The 27,794-nt window shown below is 38.7% G+C and overlaps 1 protein-coding gene across 3 annotated transcripts in view; it reads right to left on the reverse strand.

The window, feature by feature from the left end:
- Lgr5 (leucine rich repeat containing G protein-coupled receptor 5) overlaps positions 1–27,794 on the reverse strand; it is a 121,471-nt gene that overhangs the window by 41,788 nt on the left and 51,889 nt on the right. For 2 of the 3 annotated variants that reach the window (XM_042698805.1, XM_042698803.1), the window contains exons 2-4: positions 26,190–26,261; positions 11,647–11,718; positions 3,952–4,023 (exon numbers count right to left, since the gene is read on the reverse strand). In XM_042698805.1, the coding sequence (XP_042554739.1) occupies positions 3,952–4,023; positions 11,647–11,718; positions 26,190–26,261 (216 nt within the window). The remainder of the gene's footprint in view (positions 1–3,951; positions 4,024–11,646; positions 11,719–26,189; positions 26,262–27,794) is intronic. The other variant, XM_042698804.1, reaches the window with a different exon arrangement.

The raw sequence follows: 27,794 nt of genomic DNA on the forward strand, positions 1-27,794 counted from the left end.
TAATTGTTCTGGGGTTCAGCCTAGGCTTTAGGCCTCTCCAGATGTTTACTTGACGCTAACACAGAAGCTCCACTGGAGGTTACAAGGCTAGGTATACATAGAGATGATGAGCTTAAAAGACCCTGGCTGGTATGGGGTACTTCTTAGAGAGCAAATGTATAATACAATGAAATAAAGCATTAGAAAATAAGGATTCAAGAGAGAGAATTCAAGAGAGAGGAAAAAAGTGAAGGAACCATGTAGTACAGGGCAAAGTGTCTCTCTAAGGGCTGACTCTTAGCCAAAAAGGGAATGGTGGCTGAATGGAGGCCTCCCGGGTCTTGGCAGCTCGGAGGAAACTGAGTCTCAAACCCTTGTCATGTCATTACTCTTAATGATTCAGAAGCAGCAAAAAACTAATGCCTTTGTGTTCTGGGCTAATGGCTTGGAACATGAATGGAGAATGGATAAAGTCTGCAGGTTTGCAAAGACTATTAAACTCAACACGAATGTTTTCACTTTGGAACCACTTAAAGGGAACAGGAGAAATACAATGGAAGGCTTTAAGCCCAGGATAACAGTAAAACTGTAAAGGGGCTTACTCTCCCATGTCCCCCAGCCCTGCCCAGCTAAAAGCTGGTTTGATGTGCTTGAGACAAGGGCACCTTCTGTGGGGACAATATGGTCTATGGAGTTGGTTGTTCAGCCTATGTTTAACACGCTTTCTGATAGATTTTATTTTTTTGTGTCAAAGCATCACAAAAAATATGAGTGTGAAAAAGTGGCAGTTCAGCACAACGTTTTTGCCAGTGCCTCATTCTGCACAATGGTTATCTGTGCTTGGGGCACAGGCACCAAGATCAACATTCCATCACTCAGCTAAGACAGTGCACTGTGAACTGCTGCCCGAGTATCTGCCTAGATACTTCTTACTAGACACAGCAAATGTCATCCTCAAATATTCTCCCTTGACCTTCTCACAAGGAACACACACACACATACACACACATACACACACATACACACATACCACACACACACACACACACACACACATACATACATACATATAATGTATTTATAAGGATTCAACACATAAATTCTCTTTTTTCGTGAACCAGACACCCAGGGACACCTGGTGAACAGCGAATATCTAGATGGCAAGAAACTAAATCTGACCCCTGTATCGAGAGGCACCACCCAGTTCAAGTGAACAAAAGATTCATGGTTTTCTCTTTCTCAAAGAGTTCACTTCTGTTTGTGATCTTCTTTCAGCCGATAGGGGCTTTTAGTTACCAACCCTTATCCTTCTATCTGCTGCTGCCTTGCAGCTGTTTAAAGTTCCTATTGGGCACCGTCATTATCTTGATTTCAATTTAGCCATCAGATCCCTGTGCCCTTATAGACAGTCCGAGCAGAGTCTGCTTTGGCTTTTCAGCTGCTGCTTCTTTCCTTCAGGTAGAGGATTGAGCAACAAAAGAGGAGCCATAGTGTCCTGTCATTAAGGAAATGCGACAGGCCCATCCCATGCCACAAAGGGGCCTTTGTGGGCATGTTTATCTATAGGCTGCTGAAAACCTAGGAAGTCACTTTGTTTGACTGGAGTAAGTAAAATGCTCCAAATGATCTCAAGCCCAGATTTTCTTTCATTCGAAGAAAGAAAGAAAGAAAAAAAAAGATCAAAGGATGAAAGTATCTCCAAATCTCACGTTCTCCTTTTCTCTGGTATCACCTCAGTAAAAAGGCATTAAGCAAACAATATGTAATTATTAACCAATAGATTTCTTATGAATGTTTTCAACGATAGCCTGCAATGCTCATTTGCCTTTTTGTGCATTTATTTTCCTCCTTTATTTAAGAACAGAAAGCAGTATTTTGTGATATAGGTGAGGTATTCGGGAGGAAGTGAAATTATAGACTACATTACACATCTATGTATCAGAAATCATACAATGTATTGCAAGCATCTATTCTGATGAGTGGATGATTTATGAAATAGTGGTGCCATATACTTGCCTAGAAATCATGGAAAACAGTTGCTTACAATCCAAGTTCCAAAACATCTAGCTGGTGAGAATGTTCTTTTGAGTGAAGAATACTTATTTGTATTTATTCTGTGATTTGTTTGTTTGTTGTTTGTTTTTTTGGTCGGTCATGGGGCTTGAACTATGGCTCTGGGTTCTTCAACTCAAGACAAGCACTCTACCACTGGAGCCACAGCACCACTTCTGGTTTTCTGTTGGTTACTGGAGATAAGAGTCTCATGGAGCATCCTGAGTAGCTAGGATTACAGGCATGAGCCACCAGCGTCTGTCTCTGTGATTTTTTTTTTTTTAACTCAGTACATGGGAGAGGGGAAACTCCTGATGGAAAAGGTGTAGATTTGGAGTAGAGACACCAATCCCACTGAGAATGTTTGTGTGTGTGTGTGTTGTTAAAAGGGTGATTATCTAAGTCTTGAAAGCAAATACTCTAAGTCCTCCAGTTTTGGTTCACTTTTTCATAGTTATTTTTGGCTATTCTAGGTTATTCATGCTTCTATATAAATTTCCAAATCACCTTCCTAAATTCTGCCATACCTGCCAGGTTTTTGATTGGAGTTAAATTGAATCTATGGATAGATTTAAGGAAAATGTAATCTTATGAATATTGTTTTCCTAGGCAAGAACGCATTTTTTTTTTAACAATTCATTTTGATTTTTTGAATTTGTATTGGCATGTTTGACAGTGTATGGGACACATATGTCTTTTTTATTTAACTCTGTTTTTTGTTTTTAAAAATATATTTTTATTATCTTTAAGTAGTTGTACAAAGTAGCTACCATTCAACAAGTCAATTTATCAATACAATGCATCCTGCTTTGTGTCACTGATTTCACCATTACCCTCTTCCCTCCTAAACCAACCCCCCAATTATTCTTAATTTCATAGGACATGCATTGAATATTACTACTACATTCTCCTCTTTCTCTTTCCTCACTTCCTTCTCTAGCTCCCTCCCTTTGACCTTCTCCTACACTTTTCAAGTACCAGTTCTTGGTATTCATTTTGTTGGACTGTGATTACTCTAAATATTTTTATTCTTAAAAAGTAGTTTTGCAATCCTGAAGTAGGAACTCAAGGCCTTGTACTTCCTGGGTTAGCAAGCACACTACTACTTGAATCACAGCCTTGACCCATTTAGCCTTATTTGTTTTTCAGACAGAGTCTCATGCTTAAGCCTGGGCTAGTCTGGGCTATGATTCTTCTACTTATGCTTCTCATAAAGCTACAATGACAAGCACACCCCACCATGCTTAACGTTTGTTGGTTGAAATAAAGTCTTATCAAACTTTTTGCTCCAGTTAGTCTGGAACCAAGATGCTCTGGTTCTGTGCCACATGAATAGCTGAGATATAACATGCATGAACCAACACATTTTGCCAATCTTTTCATTTCTGATGCTTTTAAAAAGGGTATTATTATTTAAATTTCATTTTCCAATTGCTAACTGCTAGAATGCAGGAAAAAAAGCCTAAATTTTCTTCTCCTTTGAAATATTCAGTTACAAAGCAGCTCAAACTATTTTAAAGCTAAAGAAATGGAAGACATCAACATGTCTAGATTGGGCCATCTAATTTTCTATCTTAAGAAAGAAAGTAGTATTTCTGATTGAATTCAAAACAAGAGTATGAAGGGGAATGAAAGGCAAGACTGTGAAGTAGATAATTTATCCTGAGACATGAACATTTCTGAGGTTTTTGGTTGAAGGTGTTATAATGAAATATCTGCCTTACAACTCTGAACTTACATACTGGGCCTCCACACTCACAGTGTTTTAGGAGAATATGAGGCATTACTGAACTCATGGACTCTCACTGACTATTTAGCTATCACCCTTGTCACACGTCAAAGTAAAGCAGTCAAATGTACATCTCAGAGATCTTCCTGAATTGGATTTGACTATGTTTTTGCAATTATTACTATACTTACAGTGATTGAAGGCTTCGTAAGTTCTGTAGCGCTTCTGTGGGTACCTGTCTTAGCTGATTGTTCTGCAGCATACTATGTGTTAAAACAAATGAAGAAAGATGTTAAATAAAATTAACAACAGTTGACCACAACTTAACAGGCTCTGTCCCAGGTGTTGGAGAAACAGTAGAGCATCAGGCAAAGCAATGGCTCTTGGGGAGCTTAAATTCCCATGGAAGAATGCAGATAATGAAAAGGAAATGAATGCATAACGTATGCCAAAGAAAAGTCCTTTGAATAACAAGCAAATCATAGGTTTGGGATAGATGGTAATAGGGTAAAATTTTTATTTTACTTAAAATATTTTTTAAGCTATTCTTTTAGAAATTATCCTTAAAGAGTTGGACAAAGGGGTTTTAACTTCATAGGTCAGTTTATGGGTACAATAAATCTTGATCACTGTCACCCTTTCTCTCTCTCCCCCCACCCCAGGTGAAAGTTTTATTTTAAAGGTTGTTCAGGGATGGTCTCTTTGAAGAGGAGGTATTTGAATCGATCCAGAGTCAAGTTAAGGAGTAAATCTTGTAAATATCTGAGAAGAGTACTGAGCAAGAGGAAAGAAAAACTGCCAACAGCCTGATGGTATCTAGCTTGACTGGTTAAAGGAACGGCATTGACTGAGGGGGGAATGAGAGAGAACCCGAGATGGTTCCCGCAGGGCTTGAAGACATGATACAGTTTTAAGTTTGATGAGAAGTTTATTTAATGATTAAAAATCTTTCATTAGCATACCGTCAATGGGCAAGGGGTTTTATTATGACATTTCCACAGATGAATTTTATGTACCTCATCAAACTCACCCTCTCCGTCATTCTCATCTCTCTCACTCATTAAAACAAGTTAAGTGTGTTCCATTGTTATATTTTCACATGTACATATATGTAAGGCTGTTTGACAATATTCTTCTTTTGTTCTCTCTGTCTTCCTTGCTTCTGCTTGTATCTGCCCCCAACAAAACTTATTTACTTTCCTGCCATATGTGTGTGTGTATTTTAGCATACGCTACTTGTAAAAAGGAGTTTCACCATAGTATTTCCCATGTATTATATAAATTTTAGTAAGTCTAGACCTTTTCTCCATTTCCTTTATCCTCTACTGTTTTTCAGCTAGCTTTCTCCTCCTCCTCCTCCTGCTCCTCCTCCTCCTGCTCCTCCTCCTCCTCCTCTTCCTCCTCCTCCTTTCAGTCCTGGGGCTTGAAAACTTTGGGCCTGGGAGCTGTTCCTGGGCTCTTTTTGCTCAAGGCTAGCACTTTACTACTTGAGCCCCTGGGCCACTTCTGGCTTTTCCTGTGACTAAGTGGAGATATGAATCTTGATCCTGCCTGGACTGGCTCTGAACTGTGATCCTCAGATCTCAGCCTCCTGAGTTGCTAGGATTACAGGTGTGACTCACTAGCACCTAGCTTTTTCTTTGGCTTTAAATGAATTTCCTTGTGCATCTTCATAAATAAACTCAAGGTATTCTGTTATTATTCATTCTTCATGTTTCTCTTTTCCTCTCCCACTCGTCTTTTTCATAGCCCCACAGTCAAAATTATGTTATATATGTGCATATGTAAATCATATATATAGACATCTATCTATGGGTGTATAAATTACCTATCTGTATATGGATGTATACATTTTAGGTATATATTCTAGAAATAAGCAAAAGTATGCATTTAGCTTTTTGAATTTGGCTTATCTTGTTCAACATGATGACCTCCAGTTCGCTGCAAATAATGATTTAATTTTTCTCTATAACTGAGTAATATTTCATGTATCATTTTCTTTATCCATTAATCAATTGCTGGGCACCTCACCAGATTCCAGATTGGTTATTATGACCAGAACTTCAATAAACATGGGTATGTAGGTATCACTCTCATATATCAATTCATACTTCCGCAGATACATGGACAAGCGTAGTAGTAAAGTGGAGTTAAAAGATAGGTGTATATTTTCATTTTCTGAAGAATCTCCATACTGATGGCCGTAGTGGTTGCACTAGTTTACATTTCCATCAATATCGTATGACTTTCATTTACCCTACATCCTTTATCTGAGGTTTTTAAAAGGATTATTGTGGTAGTTATCTAAGTAAAATTCAAATAAGGATAATAGTAGGGGGCTAGTGAAGATTTTCTCCCTTGCTATTTATGGCCCTATTTCCACATAAATAAACACCTCCCCACTCCCCCCACTCCCCACCCAAGAAGTGTTTCTGCCTTTGCTCTCCTAGGTTAAACAATTTTTTTTGGAACATGAAGATTATGGAGTGTTAACACTTGGCAACAATGAAATAAAAATATAGCACTGCTGGCAGCAAGGGGTTGGTGGAGGGGATGAATAGCATGGAAAAAAAAATCCATTAGAGTCTTTATATGTTGCTACCTACTTCATAAATGTTTGCAACATAATCATCTTGCTGAATTTTTTTCTTTAGGTCCATGTAAGCCTGAGGCAGAAGATTAGTTCAGGAAAGTGGAAAATTGAAGGAAATATTTTAATTTGTAAGGTCACAGATTTATATTTGGCTTGCAGAAACAATGTGCCTTCCCCTTCCCCTCCACAATGGAAGTTAGTTTTCGTTAATCAACTGGCTGAGAGTCAACCCAGGTATGTCTTTGCGTATTTCTCTCAGCACTGGGCAGCGTGCCCTTGAGCAGTATTTGTTCAATGCACAAGGTCCTCTGACATAGGCAGTTCTTAAATGTTTAAGTTCTCAAACCTGACTACCTCCGCCTTGGATGACTTGACCTCTCCATGCCTCAGTGCTCAGTGCTGAGACCCATCTACTTATTTACTGTGATGGCTGTGTGGTCAGTGTCCAGATGAATGTTGCATCTTTTTATGTACCTAATCATTTCTCAAACCGAATAGTATTGTGGGATTGCACTGAACGAGACATTTTAATTGAGCCAGAGAAAACTGAGACTATACAACTGGGGTTTTCAAACTTTAGGGTCCTTTTGCTTTTTACTGGAGGACTTGCTAAAATAAATTCCTGGGCCCCGTTCCCAAAAGTTTCTGGCCAGAGGGTCTGGGTAGGTATCAGAGAATTTGAACTCCTAACAGATTATCATGAAATGCAGAAATCATGGAGCACATGCCATGCATTGAGAACCACTACTCAGGTATGCTATTTCTAATAGAATATTTTCATTTGAACTTGAAGCTATATTGGACTTGGAGATAAAGCCTCAGTTTTGATTCTTGGGGAGCAAACCCACTTGTATCTATTTACCTTTGGTGGTCTATCTATATAATGGAAACGATAGTGTCTGACTGAAAAGGTACTTGAGGACTAAATTATGAACATGATTGTGGTATTCTTATCTATGGAAATATATACTCATATACCAATAAGACAAAAATATTTGGAGACCAGAAAGTTGATACTTTTCTTGCCATGCCTAAGATTCTGTTTCCTAAAAATATAGAATCGCCATTTTTGTAACTAATGACATTATGTTAAACTTGGAATTCAACTAAAATTTTCATGAGTCTCAAACAAATATGCTGGATCCTTATGAATAAAGTCACGTTTCAGAGCCAGCTCATATTCTTCTTGCCACCTGGGGATTTAGGAGAATTGCAATTGGAATTCCATATTTTGCATAGCCTCATCATTAACAGTTTAGATTTCCATGTTATTTTACACTTTTCCAAGAAGCTTCAATTCATTATCTAACCTTAGGTTTCCAAAAATGCTTTCCTTGCTTGGGTGCAGTGGACCACATCTATAATCATAGTTACTCAGGAGAAGGCGATTAGGAGAATTTATGTTTGAGTCCAGCCTTGGTAAAAAGTTACTGAGAACTCTCTCTCAACCAACACAAAAGCTGGCCATGGTGGTATACACCTGTGATTCCAGCTATGTGCAAAGAATACATAGGATTGCAGTCCAGTCTGGCCTGAGCATAAAATTAAGACTTGATTTGAAAACTATATAAAGCCAAAAGGGCTGAGAGCCTCTGTAGGGCTGTAGAGCCTTGACTTTCAAATTCAGTACTGACCAGAAATGTTTGTCCAAGATAATCAGTACATTTCATGATAAATTTAAGTGATATGATATAGATGACCAACTTCCCAAATGTCTAAACTGGATAGATTTATTGGTATAAAGTATATGTTCAGTCATCTATCTTTTCTAATTTAAAGGCAAAACTTAAAATGTGGTCTCTTTAAAATATGTGGCAGGGCTGGGAAGGTGGCTCAGTGTTAGAGTGCTTGCCTTGGATGCATGAGGCCCTGGGTTCGATTCCTCAGCATCACATAAGCAAAAAGAAAAAAGCCGGAAGTGGCGCTGTGGCTCAAGTGGTAGAACACTAGCCTTGAGCTGAAGAGCTGAGGGACAGTGCCCAGGCCCAGAGTTCAAGCCCTACGACCCGACCCCACCCCCCCAAAAATTAAAATATGTGGAAAATTCAAGTACTAGTCAAGAGTTAGCTTTCCCTCACTGAACACTGGCAAGCTTTCTCAACTGCTTTATGTATCTGCCATCAGAAAGTGGAATGTGATATGTGTGTGTGTGTGTGTGTGTGTGTGTGTGTGCGTGTGTGTGTATAAATATTCTTTTTTTTTTTTTGCCAGTCCTGGGGCTTGAACTCAGCACTCTTCCACTTGAGCCACAACACTACTTCCAACTTTTTCTGTTTATGTGGTACTGAAGAATTAAACCCAGGGCCTCATGCATGCTAGGTAAGCACTCTACTACTAAGCCACATTCCCAGCTTAGAATGTGATATTTAATAAAGGAAAATTAGTTAAAGCCATATCCAACCTACCTTTTAGTGATTTAATATTTCAGCTATAGCTATCAGGAAAAAAAAAATCCAAAATAAAACTTTAAAAAACAAGTAAGAGGGCCAGGAAGATGGCTCAGTGATAGAGTGCTTGCCTTGCATTCATGGTCCTGGGTTCAATTCCTCAGCATCACATTAGCAGAAAAAGCCAGAAGTGGCGCTGTGGCTCAAGTGGTAGAGTGCTAGCCTTGAGCTGAAGAGCTGAGGGACAGTGCCAGGCCCAGAGTTCAGGCCCACAACCAACCCCCCCCCCCAAAAAAAAAAAAATCAATTAAGACCCAATCACTCCCTATCTAAAAATCTCTTGTTTAAATATTTTTAAATGACAAAACAAGAGCGAATTATCTCTAGCATGTCCTTATAAGTCTCCAGTGAATTAATTAGAAAACTCTGTTTTTGTTTAAGACATTTCAGCTGGAGACAAAACAATCAAAGGGTTTATAGCACCACAGAGTGCAGTTAAAATGGAAAGCATTCACATAGCTGCTGATTTCTTTTGTAAATAGTCCTTACTCTGACTCCATGGAATAAAAGCAGAAGATATAGATATATTCTTTAGGTCTGTATATCTAGCATGGACTTAAAAAAATCATTTCCATGTGGGCAAGAAAGGAATAAAAACCACTTTCTTCAGAGATAAAAGATGACTTCATATTTTAACTTAATTTCTTAAAATGCTCAAGATGTTCACTATTTCATACAATATTCTCATGTATCTCAAGTTGTATGATTTTTGTTTCCTTTTTTTTTTTAATTCCCCAAACAGGACTAAATGAGAGCAAATAGAGTGAAGCAGAGGTAACGGAAACCATTTGTTGCATAGAGTGATAATTGATGGCCCAATGCTGGTGGAAGTGGTCAAGTCTGAGGAATATCCTATTGTCTTAGACTGCTTTCTTGCTGTTTGTTATAGCAAAATATCTGAGGCTAGATATTCTTTTTTAATAGGAAAGAGGTTTTCTTTCGCTTGTAATTGTGGAGGCTGATCAAGATTGGCTGGAGCGTTCTGTTCAGCTTCTGATGAAGGTTTCAGGAAGGATGACATCATAATGGCAGGGGGAGGTGCAAGAGCTATCATGGTGCGACAGGAAGCAAGAAAGAGGCAGGAAATATGACTTTTCTCTTTCTCTTAGAATCGGAAGCCTTAGGAACTAACCAGGGTCCTGATGAAAACTATATTAATCCTGTCTGAGAAGACACTTCCAATGCCACAGCAATCTTCCACTAAGTCCTACCTTTTAAAAAGTCCCACCACTTCAACACTACCATACTAGGACCAAGCTTCTAGTTCATATCCAAATCACCATAGTGCCTATGATTTTCATTTCTCAATTAGATTAAGCCAATTCTTTTTAGAGTGTCCAAGCAAAATGCACCATGGGAAGCAGCAAAATTTTTATAGAGTATTATGGGTAAGTAAACATGCTTTCAGGTAGAAACATTTCAAGATATGAAAGCACATATTTTTATTTAGCAAATAGTAGATATTCCATAAACATGAAACATTGGTTCAATATTAGATACAATTAAGAGAATGTTGACAAATCTAAAGCTCCATTGTTTTTTCTGTGTCATGGGGTTTGAACCCTTAATTTCACAAATATTTATTGAGTGCATGCTATGAGACAAGTACTGTTCTGGAGCTGGGGATGTATCAGTGACAAAAACAGATGTTATATTTAATTTCATAGACCTTTAGTTTTATGGGAAATATTCAATAGAAATATGGAGCAATTAGAAATAAACAATGTTATAGCCAGAAAAAATTTTAATGTGGAAAACATATAAAACATGAACTGACTCAAATATAAGAATTCAGTGATTTAAATTATATTTATGTGTAATTAGTTCTAATGTAGTTCATATGTGCTCCTGTTATATAATTTATATGCATTTATATTTTCATATTTCAAATAAAGTGATGACAGCTATATAACCTGAACACAATAAACATGAAGTTTCCTCAAGGATACATTTTGTTAAGTGAATTTAAATTACTGATCATAGTACATTTATTTTATAAACATCCAGATTACAGAGTGATATATAACTTGACGTAGGAAAAAATCTCTTTAGATGTTTTTCTCTAAACTTGCCTTTTATTTTATTTATTGTACTTTCTTCTTTTGTCAGTTGTGGGGCTTGATTCAGGACCTAGGTGCTGTCCTTGAGTTCTTTTGCTCAAGGCTAGCATTCTATCACTTTGAGCCACAGATCCACTTCCAGTTTTCTGGTGGTTAATGGGAGATAAGAGTCTCACAGACTTTCGTGCCCAGCCTGGCTTTGAACCGTGATCCTCTGGTCTCAGCCTCCTGCTTCTTTTAGTAATTCATATCTCTCAGGCCAGTGAAATGCACATTAACATTTAGTTCTTAATTGAACAACTTAAAGAGCCCTAGGCTGCTCCATATCCATCCTTAAGTAGAACACAAGCTCAGTATTAAGAGTTACTTAGCATTGCATCAGAAGGAAACAAACTTCAAAACTGATTTGATGCTGTGGTCTTACAATGTCTTCATTATAGTCATTTATGTACTCAGTGATCAAAATTATTCACAACATGCTCCCAACTTTATAACATGAAGTGAAACAGAAACATTTTTTCAAAAGTTCTGGTTTGTAAGGTGGTTATTTAGAGGTGGTCTACTTTAGATCTTAAAGTTAAAAAAAAAAGGGAAGATGATTTTTTTCATATATTAATCTTGCCAGTTGTAAATCGTCCAACAGTATCAAGGCAGGTAGACTCTTATTTAAATGAATTATCTCAAGGATTTAATAGTTTATTATAGGGCCTCAATATTTACAAGTTAATTAGAAGATAACTGACATTAAAATCAGAAATACACCCAATTAATATCCAGTTTACTTACAGAACTTTAAGACTGTAAAGGCCAGCGAATGCTCCCTTGGGAATGTATGTTAAAGCATTTCCAGCAAGACGTCTGTGGGTTTTAAAAGAGAAAGAGAGAGAGAGAAAGAGAAAGGGAGAGAGAGAGAGAGAAAGAGACAGAGAGAGAGAGAAACTCAGTCATTACAATGTTAACAAATACAATATAAAATAAGCTGAAAGCAATAATCTTATTTTCTTACATATTACAGAAACTTTCTCTCTCTCTATATTTTGTTTTTGGTCAGTTGTGGGGCTAGACTCAATGCGTGGGCACTGTCCCTTAGCTCTTTTATTCAAGGCTAGCACTTCATCACTTTAAGCCACAGTTCCATTTCTGGTTTTACCGTAGTTAATAAGAGATAGGAGTCTCCCAGACTTTCCTGCCCAAGCTGTCTTTGAACCACTCCTCAGATCTCAGCCTCCTGAGTAGCTAGGATTATAGGCATGAGCTACCAGTGCTTGGTGTCTATTTTTTTAATAGAAATTTTGGCATATTGCCTAAGCAGAAATATTCAATTTATCTGTTTTATAAAATAGTTATATTTTATTTAATATTATTTAATAGCTTATAGTAGTATTTATGTATACATATATCTCTGTCTTTAACATTTTAACAAACACTAATATTACATCATAATTTGCACAAAGTTATAATGTCAGAATGTGACTCACATAATTTTTACAAATATTCTTTACAAGCATGAGTAAAATAATCCTATTTTGGTTGCAGTTCCACTACACAATACTCATTTTCTTATTGAGTAGCTTTACATGCTTTACTTGAACAATGGCTTAAAAATAGAAACAGTTTAGAATGGTAGATGGTGACATGGATTATTAAATGGAAGTTTGGTTTTTTTTGGTTGGTGGTGGGGCCTGAACTTTGGGCCTTCAACTCAAGGCTTGCACTCTACCACTTGAACCACAGAGCCACTTCTGGCTTTTTCTGCTTATGTGGTGCTGAGGAATGGAACCCAGGGCCTCATACATGCAAGGCAAGCACTCTACCACTGAGCCATCTTCCCAGCCTCTAAAGGAAAGTTTTGACACTACTTACTGATAACATTTTAAAGTGTTATAACATCTTAATATTATTTTTCTAAGTAAAAAACAATTGAGGTGAGAAAATATTGAAAAAGCTCAATAAGGTATGTGTATCAAACATCTGGTTCTATACTTATTCAACAGCTACATTCAAGCCATAACCTGATATGTCTGATGGTCCCATAACAGGAAAACAAAGAACAATGTGACTCAGAACAACACAAAATCTTTAAAGGAGTGGATCTCATTCTAGGATAGTGGGTACCAGTGAAGATCCAGACATCCCCGTCTTCTGTGGATGAAGATTCGGGTTAAGGGTGGAGTAGTTGATCCATTTGACCAGTGCTTTTCCTGAAAGGCCTAATGGCCTTAAATGTCTACTTTGTGTGTATATGCTAGGAATGGAGCTTAAACTCAGAGCCTGGGCACTGTTACTTAGCTTTATTTCTCAAGGCTGGTGCTCTACCACAGTTCCACTTCTGAGTTTTTGATGATTAATTTGAGATAAGAGCTTCACAGACTTTCTTGATTGGGTCGACTTTGAACTGCATCTTTAGATCTCAGCCTCCTGAGTAGCTAAGATTACAGGTGTGAGTCACCAGTTCCAGGCTTAAATTCTCTCCAAAGGAGAGATAATTTACTCACTGAGGTCCACTGATTTGACTGAAATAAACTATTCATACAACTTTAAATATGTCTCATTGCTAGTCCCTACTACTGAAAACAGCTTATAAGTGAATATGTAAAGAAGTACTGAAGTTATGCTACGAATAGAACTTCTGAATGACATTTATATTTAAGAGCATTATTTGATCAATCCAAACTAAACTAAATTAAAATAACATATCATAATTTACATCATCCTGCTTTTTTAGACAAAACTCAATGCCTCACAGACTTGGAGGTCTCCAAGAGTCTCTGCTGGTGGTGCATCTGCAGTATCCACTTGCTTTGTGCTCTCAAGTTCGTAAATATTGTTATGTTTCATTTTCTTACTGACTGCATGAAGTATTAAGATACAGTAACTTTTTTTTTTTTGGTCTGGTCGTGGGGCTTGAACTCTGGGCCTGGGCGCTGTCCCTCAGCTCTTCAGCTCAAGGCTAGCACTCTACCACTTGAGTCACAGCGCCACTTCCGGCTTTTTTCTTTTTTTGCTTATGTGGTGCTGAGGAATTGAACCCAGGGCCTCGAGCATGCAAGGCAAGCGCTCTACCACTGAGCCACCTTCCCAGCCCCAGGTCTTATATTGTCTTGTGATTATTTATTTGTTGGGCTGGGAAGGTGGCTCAGTGGTAGAGCGCTTGCCTTGCATGCATGAGGCCCTGGGTTCGATTCCTCAGCACCACATAAGCAAAAAGAAAAAAAAAAGCCGGAAGTGACGCTGTAGCTCAAGTGGTAGAGCACTAGCCTTGAGCTGAGGGACAGCGCCCAGGCCCAGAGTTCAGGCCCCAGGACCGGACCAAAAAAAAAAATTTGTGCCTTCTAGTAACAGATGTAACTGAAGAATTAGCCCTTATTCTGTATTCCTTCATCTTTCCCAATGTTGTTTAAAGAAATGTTTTCTTCCTTGGGGTGAGGGAGAGATATAAATATTTAATTTATATTTAGTATTTTTATCAAAACCAAAGAAGGAAAATATCCCTCAAATGCAGCCCAGCCTTCTGCCTTCCTCTTACAAGAAATGTTTTCTTCTTTCTTTCTTTATTTTTTTTTGTCGGCTGTGGGGCTTGAACTTTGAGCCTGGGCACTGTTCCTCAGCTCTTCAGCTCAAGGCGAGTGCTCTACCACTTGAGCTACAGCGCCACTTCCGGTTTTCTGGTGGTTTTTATTGGAGATCGGAGTCTCACGGTCTCTCCTGCCCAGGCTGGCTTTGAACCGTGATCCTCAGATCTCAGCCTCCTGAGTAGCTAGGATTACAGGCGTGAGCCACCAGCGCCCGGCAAGAAATGTTTTCTTAAAGAATAAATAAATCTAGGAGCTTAGTCTAGAATTAAGAAGAAAAAGAGTACAAAAAGAGAATGCCTTGGCCACATTGTTGCTTTATATGACCATTGTTTCCGAATACACTTGTGAAAATGTGCTGAGGGGAAGAAACTTCTTTTCTTCCTGTACATAGAAAAGTTTGAGTCACCACCCTAACCATGCCAGACATAAATGATAAACATGTATCAATAATATGTAACTCAGTTTGGTATTTGACCCAAGTGATTTTAGAGGTTTTTAATTTTTTTTTTTACTCTAAAGCTGTCTTATTAAAAAAAAAAACTCTCAGTGCAGCTGTGGCTCAAGTGATAGAGTGCTAGACTAGAGTGCTAGCAAAAAAAAAAAAAAAAAGCTAAGAGACAGCCAGGCCCTGAGCTTAAGTACACACACACACACACACACACACACACACACACACACACACACACACACACACACACACACACAGAGTCCCATGCAATCAAGTTGACTAAAGCATAAGTGAAACTCCTTTGTGTTTGGTGTAAATCCTTTGAATAACTAACTTTGTAGTGTAAATAACTTTGAATAACAACTAGAGTTTTTTGTTTTTTGTTTTTTTGGTCAGTCATGGGACTTGAACTCTGGGCCTGGGCACTGTCCCTGAAATCTTTAGCTCAAGGCTAACACTCTACCACTTGAGCCACAGCACCACTTCTGGTTTTCTGGTGGTTAATTGGAGATAAAAGTAGCATGGGAACTTTCCTGCTTGGCTTTGAACCGTGATCCTCAGATCTCAGCCTCCTGAGTGGCTAGGATTACAGACATGAGCCACTGGTGCCCAGGTAGCAGATGGTTTAATGCAATGAATATCAAGAAGTCAAAACATGTTTTGGAAGTGAGAGGTGGGAGGTGGGTGGGAGGGGGATCATGGGACGAGGGAAGATGATGGTAAAGGAAACAGTACACAAATACAATCATAGTATTCAATGTATATAAGGAAGTGGGAAACTTGACCTGATGGTGGAGGAAGGGATAAGAGGAAGGGGGGAAAATACTGGAAGAGTTGATGCTGCTCAAGATGCACTGTGCACATAAATGGACATGTTAAATTGAAACTCTGGCCACTTGTTGATAATAAATAATTAAAAGTAAAAGAAAAGAAACCCTCTGACCATCCATCTGGGCCCCCTACATTCAGTCTGTGCTACTCCTACTCACTCCGTATTCACTGATGGTCTTTGTACATCCAACTCTGATCCTATCACAAAATCTGCTGTTAATTCCCAGGCCAGATGAAAAGTCCTCAGCCTCTTCTCCCACATCTTCCTTTATGCTGGAGCTAAACCAGGTCCTGCATCTTGCTGTCGACTTTCTCTTGTCTATTCCTTTGCTTCAGGAAATGCTCTTCTTCTATTCCCTTCTCTGTCTCAAAGCAACTTCATTTCTGAGACTCCTGATATTTCCACTTTGAACCAGATAATCCAGCAAAAGCTGCATTATGGGTCTCATAGTCTGTCTAATGTTTTACTGTGTGCTTATGCTATGACACAGTGACTAGAAGGTGTCTCAGTTATCTACTCTAGAGCCTTACACAGTGTCAAACAAAACGGGTTGTCCCTGGAACATTCAAATAAATCACCCAAGAAGCACAGACTGCCAACTCTCTCAATGTACCCAGTATCCCTTGTTCTAGAATAGATTTCCCTATACAGCATTTCAGCAGAGAACATGGCCATCCAGAGAAGGTCTCATTTTCTAGTCTTTTGTGAACTTAAACATGGGTACATGGTAATCTAAGGGCTAGATAAAGATCTTGCATCATTCCTTAAAAGGAAGTTTCTTATCCCCAAATTCTTCTGCTTCCACTGTCTTGTATCAATGATGAGAGCATCAACGATTCTGTAAAAGAGACCATTCCGGAGACGGTGAAAGAAGAACAATAAAAGAAGATGGATATATGCTGGGCCCCTGGATAGCTTTGTGGAGCTCAACAGTCCAGCAGTCCTGAAGTCTGTTTTGGTTGTATAACTGAATCAGTCTGGGCTGATAACACAGGTGTTATCTTCTGCAAACAGGTTGATGATTGAAGGATTATTTAGCTGGCAAGGCTGTATCACACCTGCCTGGATGCTGGCATTAAGAAATCATGTTTACAAAGCTGTTTCAATCTTCTGTATTCACTGTCTTTGCTTTCTTTCCCTTTCATCTTTCTACTGCTAGCTTGAAGTGGGCACACCTGAACTAGCACAGCCTTGCCTTCTGCTGTTCTAATGGTCGCTGGGAAGAAATACACTTTTATTGTTCTTTCATACTATCCTCTCATATCCAGCAAGATCTTATTGAGGACTGCTTTGTGCTGAGATTTCTTCTATGACAGTGGCACAGCAGTGAATACTTGGCTTACACAGCCTTCTCCCCTCATAGGGTTTGATTCAAATGTGGGGAAATAGTCATTCAATAAGAAGATAAATGAAACATGAAAAATGCTCTGAAGAAAACAACAAATCAAGGCAAAGGGTAATCGTTGTAAGGGGGTGGTTAATTTAGAGAGGATGTATAAGGAAACCTGGGGGTATTTCAACAGACGTCTGAGCTCTCTGGTTGTTGAAGAGAGGATTGAAAGCAAATCCCTGAAGGTGGGGCATGCCTGGTAGGCTCTATAAGTTGCTGGGGGCCAGAGTGGCCAGAGTAGAATGAGCAAGGAAGAGGACAGAGGGCTGCTCAAGCCATACAGGTGTCAGAAACTCGAGGAAGGACTTTGAACTGAGGAGTGATGTGCTTGGATCTGTGTTTAATAGGGTCTTACTGATGGGACTTTGCTAACAGGCAGAATAATCTATGGAAGACAAGAAAGGAAGCACATGAAATGACTAGTCAGATAAGAGATAGGAGGACGGTGCATCAGAGATGGAGGGTGGTGAGAAGTGGAAGTTGGTGTAGAAGAAAAACATAAACTAATACGTCACTAGGGTCAGGGTAGAATATACGCAGTACAAACGAAAAGTGTCATATGTTTACAACTCACATGTGTTGGATTAGCTATCCAAAGTACGACTACATGCAATACTAAAGTAAATGAGTTGTGTATGAAACAGAATTGTTGATTGAATTAAGGTGAACTCAGGTCTGTTTGACCACCACGGGTCAGACTAATCTGATTAGTATCTATTATTTCAGTTAAATGTCTCTCTTTCCTTCGCAGGTGTGATTCAGCAGTGACAAGATTTCAGAATACAGCTTTCAACTCATTACTTTGATGACTTTTGAGATACTGAGTTTGAAAAGGAAAGGAGAAAAATAAACCTTTTTTTTTATTATTTGTCAGAGTGGATACATATGGACTCTTTCCTCAACTAGCTTTGCATGTATTGTTTTTCGCTTTTTTTTTTGGGTCCGGTCGTGGGGCCTGAACTCTGGGCCTGGGTGCTGTCCCTCAGCTCTTCAGCTCAAGGCTAGCGCTCTACCACTTGAGCCACAGTGCCACTTACGGCTTTTTTCTTATGTGGTGCTGAGGAATCGAACCCAGGGCCTCAGGCATGCAAAGCAAGCGCTCTACCACTGAGCCACCTTCCCAGCCCCGCATGTATGAGTCTACATTCAGAAATGAACGAATGGGCTGTGTGCTCAGGACAATGTCTCAAGGCAAGGAAATTTATCAGGTTTTCTTAGTTATTTTCTGAGCTGGTTTGATGGTGATAAATGTAATAATTTAAGAAAGTAATTTCTCTTTTATTTCTTTACTTTGTGAGGTGCTTTTAGTAAATTTAAAACCTGTGTACATATAACCTACAGGAGAAAAGATTTTTATAGGGAAAAAGATTTGAGTGTGGTTCTCCCTATTTATGTCCACAGTACTCAAATCTTACTGGTGAAAATCTGAATTACTAGATTCCAATCATAGAGACCCACATAAATATTTGGCTGAAGTTTTTAAAAAAATGTTTCTAAAATTATTGTTTTCTGGGATTGTCTCTTTATCTCCATTTCTTCAGGAAGGAAATATTTAATTTAAAAAGCCATATAACTTTTTATATAATAACTTTTTATTCCCCAAAATTTCACTCCACCTATGTCTCACATTTACCAGCATTGTTTAATTTTAACTGTTTAGAGTTAATTTCCACAAAATGGGAAAAAAATTATGAAATCACAGTAGGCAATTTACATATTTCTCTTTTCTGTCTGGGTTAGGTTTGACCTTTGATCCTCAGATCTCAGTCTCCTGACTAGAGAATATTACAGGCATGAGATAACAGCATTCTCTTCTTATTCTCTCTTTTCCCTTTTCTTCTTGTGTCTTGTAAGATTCTTTTCTTATAGTATATCACTACTAACATTTAAGAAAGCTCTTTCTCACATTTTAAGTCAGGGAAGGAGGTCAGGGTTACTATTGTCCACATTTTTCATAAGAAGCTCAGAAAGGTTTTACAAAAGGTGGAGGGGGCTGGGAAGGTGGCTCAGTGGTAGAGCGCTTGCCTTGCATGACTGAGGCCCTGGGTTCGATTCCCCAGCACCACATAAGCAAAAAGAAAAAAAAGCCAGAAATGGCGGTGTGGCTCAAGTGGTAGAGCGCTAGCCTTGAGCTGAAGAGCTGAGGGACAGCGCCCAGGCCCAGAGTTCAGGCCCCACAACCAGACACCTCCCCCCCCCCCCCGCCAAAAAAAAAGTGGAAAGCTGTCACATTCCCACTTTCATTTAACAGTCTAGTCTTGCCATAGCAGAGCTACTTAAACAAACCGAGCAGAATAAATTCAAATCTGGTAATTCTGTGCTTTAAAAGCAAGACATTTCAGACTGCTTGAAAAATTCATGCTGGTTCTTAGAAATTACTGCCTTACATTCTAACCTCTACAGAGTAATTTGATGAGGGCTGTCATAAGACAGGAGTAGTTCCTCTCCCTCTTTTAAATTTCGTACTGGAGACCTGGATGACACATTTCCAGTTTTGGGTACAGTTTTTCTTCTTTGATTTCTAAAACTGATTTCAGTAGTTCTGTTACTATTTCTGAATTTCTCTTTACTCTTCTAGGCTATAATTCACCTGAATATAAATTAAGGCTATGAAGGGGGTGGGAAGGGATGGGGAGAATGATATAAGGGGTGACATTATCAAGATTCATTGTGCTCATAAACTGACTTGATGAATTGAAACCTCTTTGTACAACTACTTAAAGATAATAATAATAAGAAGAAATTCACCTAAACAATTACAGTTAAACTATTATGTAAATGTGATATTTATGCAAAGTTTTATTCCCTTCTAAAGGGTAAAATATTCTCATTTAGAAAGATATTGCCCCAAAGTAAAGTTAGCTAAAGCTAGCTAACTTTAAAAGTAGCAATTAGTGGCTCCTACCTACAATCCTAGCTTCTCAGGGAGCTATTTCTAATACTATGTTTCTATTACTATAGCACTGTGAAACAAACAAGATCAAGTGGTAAAAGGGATACTAAAGAGAAAAGAAAGGGAGGCAGAGAGGTAGGACCATTTCAAAATAGTGCCTTGTCAATAGATTCACACTTACAATGTCAGATAGCTAAATGTCTATAACTAGTTGTATAGCTCATCATTTGAAAGAGAACCAAAATCACTGGCATGAAATAACGAGTTTCTAAGAGATAGCATTTATAATTAATTATGAAAACGAGAGACTAGTTTACTGTGACCAAAGCCAAGGGACATGAAGACTATTTGTGGAATGAAGATGTTTTCACATTACGAGCACAAATCAGTATGTACATTATAGCTTTCCAGTTTCCCCATTGCCATTTCACTGAGTCTTTAGGGGAAAAAAAGTAAAACCTGAAAAGACAGGAAGAGAGCTCTGGGCATTTTCAGTAACATGGCAGGGAACGGGCTTTCAGGAAGTTTGGTGATCCCTCTTGTTACAAATATTGTCTATAATAATAGGTATGTACTATCTGTTCTAGAGATTCTTCAAGGCCAACCATAATATGAGCAAATAGTTCCAGGAAACAATGGTAACTTGAAAACAGATATCCTGGAGCTTCTTGGGTTTCTTTTCTAAATCAAGTATTTGATTCCAATAGCAGTGAAATCTGGAAAGATTTCCAAAATGCCCCTCAGAAATAAATACATTTAACAGCGTTTTAAAAGTGGAAATGACTCATTCCACCTTTGATTTAATCAGAATAGCAATTTCAGTTTACTGTAACTTCTCCATGCCATCAACAGGCACCATCTGCTCTTAGCTCTAAAAGTCTGACCACACTTAGAAGGGCCCAACGTAGGATCTTTTATTTATTCACAAAGAACATGAAGTCCTTAGAGGGATGAAATCAATAAAGTAGAGGGAAGTAAAGTCAGAGACAATTGCAAATGGTTGCTTAAGTTGTTAAAATTACTATCCTCAATCACCTACATTCAGCAAAGTTCAGAGCTGTAGACAATTCTTATTTTTGCAAAAATTGGCTCATGAAATAGGAGATAAAGAAGTGAGAATCTTCTTTAAGGTGTTTTTGTTTTATTAAAACAACTCAAGCTGTAAATTGTAGTCTACCAAAGTTCTAGCAACATCATGTCATTTGATTTCTGAAGCATCCAGAATGACCAAATGGCTCTTTCATTGTCTTCCAAGACCTGGATGATCAACCAGCAAATGGCAAAGCCAGGATAGGAAATCCTGGAGCCTGCATATGCCCTCTTCTTTCCATAGTGCAACTCGCCATAAATTCAGATCTATTTTTCTTTGTTTTGTAAGTATTTCATTCATTCTCTTTGCGCTAGCACACCATCCCCAGCAGAAAGATGTGTCTATAGGCACTTGGTCAGCAGAAAGATTGTTCTACACACACTTGGCCATCTTTCAGAGTCATAAAAAAGTAAATAACAAGTAACAAACAAGACCCAAATACCAAAACATGCGCAAAGACAGTAAATATTCTAGATTTAACAGGGAGAGAGGGAGATCATTTACTGTGATGGCTTTTACTCTTCTTAAATATTTGTTCCAAATGGTCATCCAGAGTTACATGTTTTCCTTTTTTTTAAACATTAACTTCATAAATATTCTCTAGGGCTTTATGGATTCTCATCAGATTTTGAACTATGGAACGTCAGTTAAGCTTTAGTGATAGATGAGGGGTGAATCATGGCTGTCCACACAGTTTATAACATAGTTGAGTGAAGCAAACTAGGGAAGTAACACACTGGGTATTAAAGCCAGGGGGAAGCATAGTAACTTGGCTTTATTAATAGTGATTTTTTTTTTGGGTCCTGTCGTGGGCCTGAACTGTGGGCCTGGGCGCTGTCCCTCAGCTCTTCAGCTCAAGGCTAGAGATCTACCACTTGAGCCACAGCACCGCTTCTGGCCTTTTCTGTTCATATGGTGCTGAGGAATCGAACCCAGGGCCTCATGCATGCAAGGCAAGTGCTCTACCACTGAGCCACCATCTCAGCCCATTAATAGTGATTTTTAAAGATGTATTTATGGGTTTTTTAAAATTAATATTCTAACCAATAGTATCAGTTGCAGTCTCTTATTTAATATGCTAAGAGATAAATCATAATGATGAGCTGAGTAAGTTGAATGAAAGATTTCACATTTTCAAATAGTGCCTTGTCATCTCACATGCTGCACACACATGAATTTGCACGTGCACGCGCATGCGCGCGCACACACACACACACACACACACACACACACACACACACACCTACCCTAGACATCTATCTTTGGCTGTGTGCATGATCATTTGTAGTTCAAATAAATATTAGAGAAAGTATGCTGCTTAAGTATATATTTTTATAAGTAGAAATATTAACAAAGGTTTAAAGCAAGGTGTTGAAATTGTATACCTCAAGATTCTCATTGGCAACATATGATGTTAGTGGGTTCATAGTCTGAATATCTGATTTCTTCCCCATTGCTACACTATCTTTTTTGGCCTTCTTTCTTACTTTGTCTTTTTCATTACTTCACACAGATACAGGCACGAAAGCATAGATATATGCCTGTCATTACCCAACCCAATTTACTCAGCATTTAAAGCAGTCTGACTGTACCAAGTCCTGTACTAGGTACTTCAGGAAAAGAGGAAATAACAGGTGAATCATGTGCAACTCCATACTTTCTCCTCTTACTTGCCAGGGAGGCCTCTGAAAGTAATTGTGAATCTAACTGTGACCTGGACTTATTCCAGGTTTCACTCTTCGGAGTAGCTGGGATTATAGATGTGAGCCTGAGGTGCTGGATCAGGTGTGTGTGTGTGTGTGTGTGTGTGTGTGTGTGTGTGTGTGTGTGTGTGTGTGTGTGTGTGTGTGTGTGTGTGTGTGTGGTGGGGGCTTGAACTCAGGGCCTGGGTTCTGCCCCCAAGATCTTCTGCTCAAGGTTAGTGCTCTACCATTTTAAGCCACAGCCCCACTTCTGGTTTTTTGGTGGTTAATTGAAGATAAGAATCTCATGGACTTTCCTGCACAGGCTGGCTTTAAATATCCTCAGATCTCAGTCTCCTGAGTAGAGGATTACAAGTGTGAGCCACCAGTGAGCAGCTAGGAGTGTATTTTTAATAACAATTCTGCATCCAAAATTTAGCTTTGGAAACAAATAAACTAAATAGAGTTTATAATTTTTCAAAACTTGGGATGAATTCTTTCCCCTTTGCCATTAAATGAATGATGCATCTTCAAAACATCACTGACATACAACAGAGAATTATATTTGGGAAAGCAATCTTGAATTTTAAATTTGGCAAGTTAGCCAGCTCAGCTGAAGGAATTCCAAACCAGGCAGAAACAGAATACTTTTTAAACGGTCCCTCTTTAATTCTGAAATTCTGTGGTTCTAAAGTGCAGATATTTGATGAATTTCTAGAGACATAAAGGATGATAATAAATAGTGTTTTCATCCAGTAGTTCTTCCTCCTCATTCTCTTGCCTGCATCTTTTAAAAAATTTTTTTTAGTACTAGGATTTGAACTCAGGGCTTTGTGCTTGCTATGCAAGTATTCTGCTACGTGAGACAACTAGACTTTTTGCTCTGATCATTTTCTAGATAGAAGTTTGTTTTTTTGTCTGAGTTGGCTTGGGCTTTGAACCGTCTATTTATTGACACTGTAGCTGGGATGACAGGTGTGTATAACCATATCCAGCCTTTTTTTTTGTGTTTGTACAGTCTCAAGAGTTTTGTTGCCCAGGCTGGTCTGAAACTTAGATCATCTCAATCTTAATCCCTCTTAATTTGTACTTTTTTCTTTTTTGGTAATTTTTAAAACCTTTTGACAGACTGGCTTTAAAGTAAAGCATAAGAATACTTGCTTCATGAAGAAAAACAAGTAATTTTGAGTGAGTTGGGTCACAGAGAAAGAAATTCTATTAAACCACATCCTCGTGGAAGTGAAGTACTTATTGATATAGTCTGTGGTCTAATTCAGTTTTATGTTGGGGGAGAGGGCAGTATTTTGCCATGGAATATTAGGAGGAAATTAAAGTGAAAAGGATAGGAGATGTATCCCTTTGAACTATAGGGTAAATAAGGACCTTTTTACATATTTACTGTATGGAGGAAGGAATTAAGAAAATATTCTGGAGTTTGATATTGACTTAGAATAACCATAAATATATTAACTAATGCAAATAATGCAAGCAAGCTCATTTCACATAGCTTACCTTCTCATTAGTTTACTTATCAAAAATTTATTATTTCTTATATATCAGCCATGATTAAGACCGACCTAGACTCAGTGTTATGAAGGTTAAGTCCTAGCCATGGAAATGACCTGAGAGAAAAGAGAAGACAGAAAAAGAGAACCGAGAGTGAATATTCATTCCTTAAGTGATAAAAGCCCAGAATATGTTGATTTAGTGTCCGAAGACCCCTCCCTACACAATTGAAAACAAATTTGTCATTTTCAAACATTTCAGTAGTAAAAATACTAACGTTCATTTATTTTGTGCTAGTACTGGGCTTGAACTCAGGGCCTTGTGTTTTCACTTGGCTTTTCTGCTGATTGCTAAGTGCTCTACCACTTGAGCCATGACTCTAGTTCTGGCCTTTTGCTGGTTAATTGGAGATAAGAATCTCTCAGATTTGTCTACTCTGGCTGGCTTTGAACTGTGACCTTCAGATCTCAGCCTCCTGAGTAGCTGGAACTATAGATCTGTGCAACCTGTGCCTGGCAGTAAAAACATCATTAAAAATGTAATGTCTACAAAAAGAAATACACTATTCAGTTACTCAGGAGTTGGAGACAGGAAAAACCACAGTCCATGGCCAGCTCTTGCAAAAGTTATGGTATTCTATCTCAAAAACAAACCAGGCATGGTGCTAAACATTTGCAATTCCAGCTAGTCAGAAGGCTGAGATAGGAGGATTGTAGTCTGAAGCTGAATGGGTAATACTTGATCCCTTACCTGAAAAATAAAATTGAAAAAAGCATAAAAGGGACATGAGAGTGTAATTCAAGCGGATGAGCACTTGTTTAGCAAGTGGAAAACCCTGAGTTTCAATTACTAGTATGGAAAGACAGAGAGACAGAGAGACAGAGACAGAGTGAGAGAGACTAATATTTGACAATATTATTCTGTTGAAGAACTGCTCAATCTTGTTATAATGGAATGTTCCATTTGCCATGATAGTTTCTGTGCTGCATCCGCAAGTTAAATGCTCCTCAGATTGGAGCCTGTCTTTCAGATTTACAAAGTAACTATTTTCAAAAGAGGTCATTGCCTAAACAATTCCTTTAATCAACAGTTGGAGGATTTACTCAACTGTTGGTGCCAAATGTCCTTCCCAAAGACTGCAGTGGTACAATTGTACATCACTTTCTTCACTCTACAGGGTTAAGAGGATCAAATGAATTCTTCAGTACAGAGTTTGTGTTTAAACAGTTATTTTTCATCTTCTTGAAAGTGATTCCCAGACTTAATCAAGCTTCCTCTGCATATCATTAACCAATCTGAGCTTCTTCCTTTTTCATTTTTATTTTTTAATAGAAAATTTAGGAAAGCCCAATTATAGATCCTCATGTCTTTCTGTTAAAGTTGGGAAGGAAACTCAACTTACAAGCAGAGAGATAGTAAATTTAAAAAATGATTAGAATAAGAAGTTTCGGTGCTATGTGAACTCGATTCTCTGAAGTCACAAGTTGAGCCAAACATCAGGTTTTGGTTTTGATTATAGTTTTACTTGCTATTTTAATAAACATGAACTAGTATTCAAACATTTAATATCCTGCTGCTAAACTATTTCCAAAGTGTGCTCCAGTTTTTTTAAAATAGCCTTTGTTTTAAAATTTTAATTTGTTTGGCTCAGTCTCACCTTAGACAGTTGTAGTCTCATGATAAACTCTTTTATAAGTTCATTTCCAGAATCATAAGCAATCCCTCCACCCCTCCCCGGCCCCCCTCCTCCTGGGGCCTTTTCCAACTAAGTGTTTCCTCATGTGCCAAAGTTGCTGGTGCTGACAGCTTTCCTGTCTTGTTTTATCTTGTTCCCACAGCATGTATGGGAGACAAACAGAAGAATGTGTCCAGCGTTGACCGGACACATCAAAACTTCAGGGATGGATACTCACAACTCCTCAAGGAAGCGGAGGCTGTGCAGGGGATTCAGGAGCAGCTGAGTGATGTTGTTCATACTGAGGTCTCTGGAGGGGAAGACAGAGAGCATGTGAGGAGGGGCGCATGCCACCACAAGGAGATCCAGCTGTTCAATTCACACATTTCCAAGTCACACAGCAAAGTGCATTCATTCCTCTGCTTGACATATGAATCACGATTCCCATCACCCCTTCCTCCCCTGCCAACCCCATGCACCCTCTACCGAAGTAGAGACCCTAAGAGGAACTCTCATGGCAGTCAGAATGATTTAAACCATTCACAGGCATGGCTGTAATTCTTCAGGTTTAGGATGATGTGTAGGGGACAGCAAAGGAAGCAGACATAACTCAACTTTGTGTCTTGCCTTCCATTGTGTGACAGAGACACGTCTACACCGTGCAACTCAAGAAGTCTAGTTTCTCTGGGATTTTTTTAAGCACCTTGTAAAACAAATGTTTTGATTCAAAGAGACTTAAAACAAAACAACACAAAACCAGACAAAAAAACCTATTCCCTCCCTCTAACATGCTCCTTTTGCAGGTTCTCAGATTGCATTAAATAAGTGAAATGAACCATAAAACGAGGGTGTAAGGTGATCTGCCTTCGAAGCACCCTTCCTGCTGGGTCTACACAGTAGTTCCTGGCACAGGAAACAACAAGCCACTTTGGGCAGAACTCAATCAATTTTTGTTTTAAGTGAAACTCCGTGTAATTTGATTTTATTCTGTTTTGATTTCTCTATTTCTTTACTGTCTCTCACAGATCCGAACAGCATCCCTAGTGTTGGCTGTTTGTATCTCAGAAGGCAAAAGAATGAAAACTGAGCAGATATCCACCAAGACCAACTCTGGCTTCACTCAGTCAGCTATAGTTTCAGGTTCTTGGAAGAAGTGACTTGTTGCTCCAACCTAAAGATTCAGAACTGAATTTCAGACTGCAGTGGGGGAGGGGGGGTTGTTTGTTTGTTTTTGTCTTGCTTGTGCTGGTACTGGAGCTTAAACTCAGGGCCTGGGCATTGTCCTTTAGCTTTTTGTGCTCAAGGCTTGAGCTCTACTATTTGCGCTATTTGCGGCACACTTCTACTTCTGGCTCGTTGGTGGTTAATTGTTGGTAAAAGTCTCATGGACTTTTCCGGTGTGGACTGGCTTTGAATTGCAACTCTTAGATCTCAGCCTCCTGAGTAGCTAGGATTATTAGGCACGGGCCATGGGCACCTGCAGAGTATTATTTATTTATTTTTCTGTTTTTTTTTTTTTGGTAAAGGTTACTCTTCCATCACTTTTATTCACTTACGTATTATTCATTCAAACAGCACGTATTTATTGAATGAACAAGAGCTTCTCTTCAAGCTGAATTTCTCCTGTTGTTGAAGTGGACACACCAACTGTTTTTATCCAGTTGATCTCTGTGCTAATAGTTCGGTTTCTTTACCAAACAACTTTATCTGTGATGCTAAGAACTGAAGGACCGCTCACTCTGTTTGTAAGATGTCACCGGCATGTTTAGCATGTTCAGTGTTAGAGAGTATGGCTCACAGCCTCTGATGAAATGCTGCCAAGCACCTACAGCTCTTCAGAACC

The sequence above is a fragment of the Dipodomys spectabilis genome, unplaced genomic scaffold (genome assembly GCF_019054845.1).
Source record: "Dipodomys spectabilis isolate Male_0828 unplaced genomic scaffold, ASM1905484v1 ptg000234l, whole genome shotgun sequence".
Taxonomy (NCBI): Eukaryota; Metazoa; Chordata; class Mammalia; order Rodentia; family Heteromyidae; genus Dipodomys; species Dipodomys spectabilis.